Consider the following 9,652-nt stretch of genomic DNA (forward strand, 5'->3'; position numbering starts at 1 on the left):
TTATGACATGGATGCAAAACTTTTTTCTCTGCCTCTTCATGATCAGATTGTGACTAGTCGCTGTTATATTCTTGGTGCCGACATTCAATGGATTTGGACATGTTCATGTTAAAACATTATATCATAAAAGCGGTGCAGGAATTTCGACAGCCCTGGAGTGAATTCTTTTTAGTTAACCGCTATAACCAAAATTTCTTCCAAATTTTATGAAAACCATACTGAAATTTATGTTTTTTTTTAACCATTATGGCCTCTTCAAACTACACATTTTTGAACCAATATGTGGGTGTCAACACTGAACACAATCCACGGTCCCCACCACGATGGTAAACCTGGACGAATCTAGACTGTCTGTAGAATTCTAAATCTACTGGTCATCTTACGTCCTCCCTGACGTGCAGAAAGCTTATAAATCGTCGTCTCGGGTCTCCTTTATCCAAATATGTGAACATCCCTAACGCAGTATTTGTTGCAGAAATTCTGAACATTTCTGACACAGTATTTGTTGCAGAAACCCCCCAACATCCCTAACGAAATATTTGTTGCAGAAATCCATCAGGAAACCCTGCTCAGCTGCCTTCATTTCTGAACCGCAACGCTGATTTCATTTGGTAATCGTATCTCACTCTCGTTCCGAAAACGTGGAAATTTAAGAATTGGTTCACTATTTGTCATTGATTTGGTAGAATCCACTAACATGGTCTTGTGGTACTGCGCTGTAGCAACCACAGAATGAGTTCTGTGGGCAAGATTTAATGAACTAATGGATTAGGGAAATTCCTTTAACTCAAGATTTTGGATGCATATCTTCCTGAACTTCGCTTTGATGTCTGATTTAGAAGATTTGTGTGTGGATTATTGTGCAGCGTATAACAATGAGCTGGTATTCCAGGCAGGCAGGTTCCCTTGGCCATCGCGGGGTATGTGGCTGTTAACCTATTTCTATTTCAATTTATTTCAGCCCTATCATGCCAAATGAGTTCTTATTTCAGCCCTATCATGCCAAATGAGTTCTTAGTCATGGACTGCGATATCACTTCTGGTTTAAATTTGATTGAAGTGTGTGAATTATTTTTTAGTTATGAATTTTGTTTGGTAAGTTTGGTAGGATTTTTTTGATTTTTTATGTTTATTATTCACTTATTCCGAGTTCACACAAATGGCACATTTATTAAATATTAGAATTGGGCAAAGGTGTCTTGAGCTTCAGAGTTAGGACACTTGAGCTTAGCAACTTTCGGTTGCTTATAAAACCTGTCTTTAGATGGGTTAAAGGATATGTTTGCTGCATTTGGGATTGCATTGTTGGTTCATTGTATTGTATTGTTGCAATGCAGAGAAATTTTGAAACCAAAGGTGAAGGTTCTGGTGACAAATCGGGGAAACAACAGCGAGTAGCGTTGGTCATAGGTGTAACAGGAATTGTGGGCAATAGCTTGGCAGAAATTTTGCCTATACCTGACATTCCGGGTGGACCTTGGAAAATTTATGGAGTTGCTAGGAGGTCTAAGCCTGATTGGTCACCAGATACTCCAGTACAGTACATTCAATGCGATGTTCTGGATAGAGAACTCACTTTAGAAAAAATTTCACCATTGAAGGATGTAACCCACCTCTTCTGGGTTGTTTGGGTGAGCAAGGAAACAGAGGAGAAGAACTGTGAGGACAATGGAAGAATGTTGAATAATGTGTTAGATGCACTTCTACCCAATGCAGAGAATTTACAGCACATCTGTCTTCAGACAGGGGGAAAACACTACTGGGGTCCTTTTGATGCAGTGGCAAGGAAACGCTATTTTAAGCCACACGAGGCACCTTATCATGAAGAGCTTCCTAGGTTACCTGTGCCCAATTTTTATTACACTCTAGAGGATATTGTTTTTGAGGCTGCCAAGAAGAAAGAGGGATTAACATGGTCCATTCACCGTCCCACAATTATATTTGGCTTTTCTCCTTGGAGCTTAATGAATGTTGTAGGCACACTCTGTGTTTATGCTGCCATTTGCAAACATGAGGGGCTGCCTTTCAAATACCCAGGCAACAGAATTACATGGGAACAGTTTAATGATATGTCTGATGCAGATTTGATTGCAGAGCAAGAAATTTGGGCTGCCACAGACCCTTATGCCAAGAACCAGGCTTTTAATTGTACTAATGGAGATGTGTTTAAATGGAAACACCTATGGGGAATCATAGCAGAAAAATTTGATCTCGAGCCATTACCATACCAGGGTGAAGGATTTAGCCTGGCTGAGGCTATGAAAGACAAAGGTCTAGTTTGGGATGCAATTGTCAGAGAAAATAAGCTGCACCCAACAAAAATTGAGGAAGTGGGAATTTGGTGGTTCGCAGATTTGACATTAAATCTTCCCCAGGAAACGGTACATAGCATGAATAAGAGTAAAGAGTATGGTTTCTTTGGGTTTCGAAATACAGAAACTTCTCTCGCATATTGGATAGACAAAATGAAGGTATCTCATGTTGTTCCTTAAACGTGATCCATCTTTATGTCTCTAATTAGAACCAAGCAGAGGACTTTCATTTAGAGGTTGTTTTTGTGATTCAGGACTATATTCTGAATCAGTTGGAGGTGTTGATAATATCAGAGTATAGTTATAGTGCGATGTGTATTTTGTGATGTCCAAGTATAGTTTGTGAAACTAGGTTTTTGAAAATTGCTTGGTGTTTGATGATGTGTGATTTTGCAATGGACTCAAATAAAGAGCTGGAACTCCATCCTAGAATTTCCTACAATTTAGTTTTGGTGTCAAAAATCAAGTATCAACAATCTTAGTCTTACAGCATCGGGTATGTATATCATTCTGATCTTTATAAGTGGTGTATGTTGTAATTATTGAACAGCTAAAGCAAGTTCAGGCTGAGGGATTGTGATGTCCCCACCCTGTTAATTGGGGCACCAAGTTGCAGTAGCAGTATCATTGAATGCCTGTCACAATATTGTATAACAGCAATTATTAGCTTTGGCTGCAGCTCAACTTATTTACTCTGTCTCTTTAAAACAAATTAAATGGAAAACCCATGGTTTTGGTCTTCCTGTTACACTATATGGTTGATCACCAGCTTCTGTTTTGAATATTATTATTTTTTAGTTTTACCCTAGAATAAAGCAATCCGGAGGTGGAAATAGTTCTTTGACTGGCCAATGATCCAGTGTAGACATTTGTAGTACTCTGCAACTTAAATGATGTTGTAGATCAGAACCAGATAGTTATGCAAACATAAATTCTGCTTTAATTCTTTGACTGTAAACAGATGCTTGAGTTACTTCCCTATTTTATGATCCAATGTAGACATTCATAGTACTTCTCTGCAATTTTAATGATTTAGTAGATCATAGCCAGTTTATTATGTAAACATAAATTCTGATCAAACGCAGGGACCGTGTTACAAATTTCAATCTTTGGATTCTCTACTTTGAAAATATAAACTCAGTCCACTGCTCAAAGATCTGCGCCGTGATTGGAAAATTCAGCTCACTCTTCAACGTCTTTAAAATTATGTTGTATAGTCAAACATATTATAGCATGAAATTCGATGCCAGGTAGAGAGACTCGCTGCCTCTTAAATTGCAATGATTTTTGAGATTTAACATTAAAATTGGCTTTTGCTTTTTAAGCGGCTATTGTTTTAGGAAAGTTACATTAAAATTGGCTTTTGCTTTTAAAGTTGGTATTGTTTTTAAAACTTAGTTTTCGCTACTCATTTTTAAATGCTTTTGTTTTTCATTTTTTTTTTGTAAGGAGACAAAAATTTAACTTTATATAATTTTGGTTATAACCTTTTGTAATTGGGTAGATAATTTTTTTATATTATTATTAAAAATAGAATTAGTCTAAACTTATAATAAATTTTTATTTATTAAAAGATTAAGTCCATAGTTAATGTGGATCTATTTTGGTATTTCGTAATAATTTTCTGCAAGCTTATACATAAGCTTATCATAACAAATATTATGGAAAAATAGCATGATTGTGCAATACCATGAATTTGTAAACTACCATTGGTAAACCGATTAAATTAATCACTCAAAGTTATCTTAAAAATTATTATTTTTTAATTTTGAATTAATTTTAAAAAAATTGACCCAGTCAACATAATATTACATTTAACAATGTTTACAACATCACTACAATTAAGCAATAACCAAGATTTACCATTTTCCCCAACCAATTTTACTTTAAAACCAATACACGTTTTTAAGTATAAATTTATGCTATCTAGATTTCCAGGCCCTAAATGTTTTTAGGGTACTAAATCCATTACTACATAAAAAATACATGTATTCAAAAAAACATTTTAAATAAGAAGTCCAAAATTCTCTAAATTAAATTGGTCTAAAATTTACTCCAAAACTTACTTTGGAGTATTCAGAAATTAAAATTTCAAAACATCTATGATTATCCATGTCATAATGCATTGGATATTTCTCAAATTGTGAATTGGTTTTTCATTTCATTAAAAAAAAATATTGTATAATTTTAATTTTACATTAAAAAATAATTAATTAAATATATATATATATATAGGATTTGATTGGCTCTGGTTTTATTTATCTTATTGTAAAATGATTATTAATTTGTACCCACAAGCTTCTTCGCATGTATGTGCTCCATCTAACTTTGAGCACGATGCACTATGCATTGGATTTACCCAATGTTTGAAATCCACCACACGAATCCAATAGTAGGGGGCCATGGTTTTTTGAAAAACTTTGAGGCTTCCTCTCTTCATAAAATCAACCTTAATAAAAAAATTAACTCAACCACATCACTGAATGTAGTTGATATATGGAAATACACTCTCCACAATTCTAACAACTGTAGTTAGTCATTACTTCTTTAATAGATCAATTTTACATTAAAAGGTAGATGATTGAAACATAGCCCATCAACAACATTGTGAGAAGAATTATCACACCTAAAACAAATTAAATGGATAATATTTCATAATTTTTATGGAAATTAAACTTATATATTACCATTCTAGTAATTTGCTAGGTTATATATAATATAAAAATCTTAAATACAATAATCTACACATTATTACATTTCTGAATGTATAAGGTTAAATAATATATATGTTATTGCAATTTAATATATACTTCTAATAACTTATATGCTAATTAAAATTTTAAAATTTATATTTATATTTGTAAAAGAATTAAAATTATATATATATATATATATATATATATATATATATATATTAGAACTTTGTTTAACTGAGTTTTGATGTACTAATCAATACAATCTCGATGTTCAGAATAAGAATAAGTTTCTTTTTTCTACTTGAAGTCAGACTCATAATTGAATAGAACTGTCTTTGATACTAATACTTAACTCGTCATAGTGTCTTTGATTTTAGAGATGATAACTATGATACATATTGTAAGGAACCACCTCAATGAATTAAAGTTTAAAATTTCATTTTAACACATCATTCTTAACCTCTGCTATGTAGAAATCATTTGGTCTAGGGTGTAATTAGAGAACGTTCTTGAGGGAGGTCATCTTTGTAATTTTGATTTTTTATTTTTAAGAAGGAATTATTTGAGCCTTTGTCTGTATTTTTTGTGTTAATTTTAATTTTGTTATTTAGAAGCAAAACAATTTGTATTATTTTTAACAGTGAACATTAAAAACTAATTTATTTCTTTTTTTCGAATGAAAAATATCCTATTATTGAATTTGTTTGAGTAACTAAAAAATAAAAAAACTGCAAATCTTCAACGTGATTTGAAATGGAGTAGTCTACCTAGGCGGTAGAATGGCCCGTTTTCCGGCACTGGCCGGAAAATCGTCCGGCTCCGGCCACCGGGAATGTCTCCGCCCTCCGCCACCCTCCCGAGCTCCGCCACCCTCCTTCTCCGCTTCTCCGCCACCCTCCCAGGCAATTCTGACATTCCTGCCACGGCTTGACAAAAAATCGGATTGGGGCCTGACATCCCCTGACAGGCTACTCCGATCGGGGACGAGCCCGCGGTGTATTGTTCCGGGGAGCTGCTTGTTTCGACTGAGTTCAGACAGTCTCAGAATCCTCTGGTTCTTTGTGTTGAAATCGAAGGAAAAAAAGAAAACGTTAAGCTCGGCGCGAACAAGTATTCCGAGAGGCAGTCGCTGGGGACTGCGGCACAGACGAGGGAAAAGGATTACAAGGAGCCGGATCCCGCGCCACTGTTCGAACCCGGGGAGTTGGCGTCATGGTTCTTCTGGAGGGCGGGTATTGCTGAGTTCATGGGCCAAAAATAAAACTCCAAAATCAGGGATCTGCGATAAGAACGGAACTCCCACCGGTTCAGAGCCAAATAACAAACAGGGCAACCCGAAAGACGCAGTGTTGAAGGTTTTTATGTATAATATGCCACCTGAATTCCATTTTGGTATGTTAGATTGGAAGCCAGAAAAGAGTGTATGGCCGACAAATCTCACTAAAATCCCTCGATATCCGGGCGGACTCAATTTGCAGCACAGTCCAGAATACTGGCTTACCTTAGATCTACTGTCTTCGAACATACCAGGCAGAAACTCTCCTTGCAGTGCCCGGAGAGTTGAAAATTCCAAAGAGGCTGATGTTTTCTTTGCGCCCTTTTTTTCTTCATTGAGTTATAACAGGCATTCAAAATTTGAGACCCGTGGGCATAAGAGTAAAAATGAACTTTTGCAGGAGAAATTGGTGCATTTTTTGATGGGTCAGGAGGCCTGGAGGAGATCAGGGGGGAAGAATCATGTAATAGTTATGCATCATCCAAATAGCATGGTAATAGCAAGGGAGCAGCTTCGGTCGGCAATGTTCATTGTAGCTGACTTTGGACGATATTCACAATTGGTAGGCAACGTAGAGAAGGATGTTGTGGCTCCTTACAAGCATGTTGTTCCTTCCCTTGCAAAGGATTCTTCATCATTTGAAAGCCGAAGCATTCTCCTTTTCTTTCAGGGTGCTATTTACAGGAAGCATGTGAGTTCTTGAATCCAAATGCAATTATTTCCACCATTATTTTGGCCTCTTTAAAGTGTGATTGCATGCAGCCTGTTGTTGGTAGGAATCCCTTCTTGAGGCACCACAAGCCCATGAATTTGATTCCATATTTATTTTGTTTCAAAAGCGAACACGTTGAATTTACCTTCAATGTCCATTGCTGACTTGGTTTATAATTATCAGGGTGGATATATTAGACAAAAGCTCTATGCTCTTCTGAAGGATGAAAAGGAAGTACATTTTACTTCTGGGAATACACAGAGGGATGGAATAAGAAAAGCAACTGAAGGCATGCGGTCTTCAAAGTTTTGCCTAAACATTGCAGGCGATACACCCTCTTCAAATCGGCTCTTTGATGCTATTGCTAGCCATTGCGTTCCTGTTATCATTAGCGATGAGATTGAGCTTCCTTATGAGGATGTCCTTGATTATACAGAATTTTGCATTTTTGTACAATCTGCTGATGTTGTCAAAAAAGGGTTTTTGATAAGATTGCTTAATAGTGTTAAAATGGAAGAATGGACCCGCATGTGGCAAAAGTTGAAGGAAGTCAGCCACCATTTTGAGTATCAGTATCCAGCTCAGCCTGATGATGCTGTGCACATGATTTGGAAAGCAGTTGCGAGAAAGCTACCTTCTGTCAGGCTCTCCCTTCATAAAGGAAAGCGCTACTCCAGATCTTGGCTTGCAAAGCACAGAGATCCCTTTTTCAGTCTACAAAAATTGGCTAGAGGCTAGCCTAGATTCGAGTATGATTTCTGCAATTCATATTCACATTTGAAATTACCAAACAGAAGGTAGTGTAGTCACAACTCACATCGTTTCCATGGTACTTAGACATGCATGGCTTAATCTCTTTGACGAGCATATGACTATTGATAGAATCAACGAGTAACCATCAAAGTAACTATAACTGATTTAATGAGAGCCATGTGCAGTTTCATAGTCTGAATTAGTCCGATGTTCAAGATGGAAATTGCATTGTTTCCAAAAGTCCGATGTTCAAGATGGAAATTGCATTGTTTCCAAAAGTCCGATGTTCAAGATGGAAATTGCATTGTTTCCCAACATGAAATGGATTGAAAATGTTATTTTTTCTTGTATTTGTAGTTCCTGGCTTTCATGTGCATTGCCAACAGAAGAAATGCACAAAAAATATCAGTATCAGAGAAAATAAATCGGCATAGTTGATTATAGGTGTACTCTTCTACATTTGCAAATGAAGTTAGGGCTTGATCGCTGTATATTGAAAAAATGCAGCCAGGTCATTCTCATGTATCTTATTGATTATAGGTGTACTCTTCTACATTTGCATTATAGGTGTACTCTTTTACATTTGCAAATGTAGTCAGGACTTGATCGCTGTATATTGAAAAAATGCAGCCAGGTCATTCTCATGTATCTTATTTTTGAGAGGAACATTATCACTTATAACTCAAAATTCATTGATATTCATGTTAAAAAGGTGAGTTTCACAATGGAGGGAAAATAGAATGAATTTTTGAAACAAATAAGCTTTTAAGCTACAAACCTGATTTTTAAAAATTTGGATATATATATATATATATATATATATATATATTTGAAATGAGAATATTCCACTTAATGGATTCCTTAAACAAGAAAATATATATATATATATATATATATATATATATATATATATATGAAGGGAATATCAATACTCAAAAAACTAAAAACTCATTTATAAATGAGGCTATATATCTAAAATCAACTTTTAAGTTGGAGGTTGCAATGTTATATCTATCTAACCTAGAAATAAAACATAAATTAAAATAATAAAGTGTAATAATTACCATTCTCATCTTCATCTTTAAGATAATAAAGTATAATAATTACCATTCTCATCTTCATCTTCCTCATGAAAATAAGAACACGATACATCTTCAATGGTGGAATGTGGAGTAAATAACTATTTCCAATTGCATTGCTAGATTCCTCAAGATTTAGTGCAGCAAGAGAGACGCCTAAGTCAGGATTTAATATCCACATCGCAACCTTTTAAAGGTTGATTCTTATATTCTTGACCCCTATGAGATACAAGGAAAATGTTGGGATTCACATAAACAAGATCTCTAGCCTTCTACAAACACTACAAGTTGAGTTTCACTGAATTATAAAATTATAGAAGTTTCAATTCCTTTCCATTGACGGAGAGCTTACTATTTGTGAGAGAATAGAAGTGACAAAGGGTGAACCATTCGCTCCATGGAAAATTTACCATTGGTTACTCTCATCCAAAGTTGATTCGTCTAAATAATCATCCAAATTAACAATAAAATTAGCAAATTCTTAATTCACCTCCTTATGTAGATGTGCTAGAAATATTCTCATAACCCCCCGTTTCACTCCATTCACCACCTCCCTATTCTTATGTGTTGTCTTCATTTTACCATTGTTTTTGAATAATGAAGTATTTGTCATAAAATCTTAGGTTCAAGGCAAATTCTAAAGCGCGTTATGAAGTGTTGAGCTATTCCAACTCTCAAGAATGATTTTCTTCACTGAATCAACAAAATAAGCATGAAGAAATAAAAGCTAAGGAGACTCTTGTAAAATTATTTCCATAGTTTTTTCAATTAAAATATTCATTCTATTGTAAACCTCTCCCAAGAAGTGTTTGCATGTGGTTGCA

At 35.2% G+C, this 9,652-nt stretch overlaps 2 protein-coding genes across 2 annotated transcripts; both read left to right on the forward strand.

The window, feature by feature from the left end:
* Window positions 1–428: 428 nt before the first annotated feature.
* On the forward strand, window positions 429–2,826 carry LOC149197734 (3-oxo-Delta(4,5)-steroid 5-beta-reductase-like). Its single transcript, XM_089405935.1, has 3 exons — window positions 429–611; window positions 867–920; window positions 1,338–2,826. The coding sequence occupies exons 2-3, from the start codon at window positions 876–878 to the stop codon at window positions 2,490–2,492; spliced, it is 1,200 nt and encodes a 399-aa protein (XP_089262061.1). The 5' UTR covers window positions 429–611; window positions 867–875; the 3' UTR covers window positions 2,493–2,826.
* A 2,462-nt stretch (window positions 2,827–5,288) lies between these two features.
* LOC149197735 (putative arabinosyltransferase ARAD1) lies at window positions 5,289–8,303 on the forward strand. The gene is made up of 2 exons (XM_089403983.1): window positions 5,289–6,975; window positions 7,180–8,303. The coding sequence occupies exons 1-2, from the start codon at window positions 5,788–5,790 to the stop codon at window positions 7,732–7,734; spliced, it is 1,743 nt and encodes a 580-aa protein (XP_089260109.1). The 5' UTR covers window positions 5,289–5,787; the 3' UTR covers window positions 7,735–8,303.
* The last annotated feature ends 1,349 nt before the right edge of the window (window positions 8,304–9,652 follow it).

Source organism: Pinus tabuliformis, chromosome 2_2 (assembly GCF_031772625.1).
Source record: "Pinus tabuliformis cultivar Carrire ecotype Pingquan chromosome 2_2, CPIR1, whole genome shotgun sequence".
Taxonomy (NCBI): domain Eukaryota; kingdom Viridiplantae; phylum Streptophyta; class Pinopsida; order Pinales; family Pinaceae; genus Pinus; species Pinus tabuliformis.

Bases quoted from the DNA above. Each gene is read 5' to 3' on its own strand.
- LOC149197735 (XM_089403983.1), top strand. From the start codon at position 5,788: ATGGCCCGTTTTCCGGCACTGGCCGGAAAATCGTCCGGCTCCGGCCAC. The intron at 6,976-7,179 runs GTGAGTTCTTGA...TATAATTATCAG, and splicing joins GTGCTATTTACAGGAAGCAT to GGTGGATATATTAGACAAAA.
- LOC149197734 (XM_089405935.1), top strand. From the start codon at position 876: ATGAGCTGGTATTCCAGGCAGGCAGGTTCCCTTGGCCATCGCGGG. The intron at 921-1,337 runs GTATGTGGCTGT...GTTGCAATGCAG, and splicing joins GTTCCCTTGGCCATCGCGGG to AGAAATTTTGAAACCAAAGG.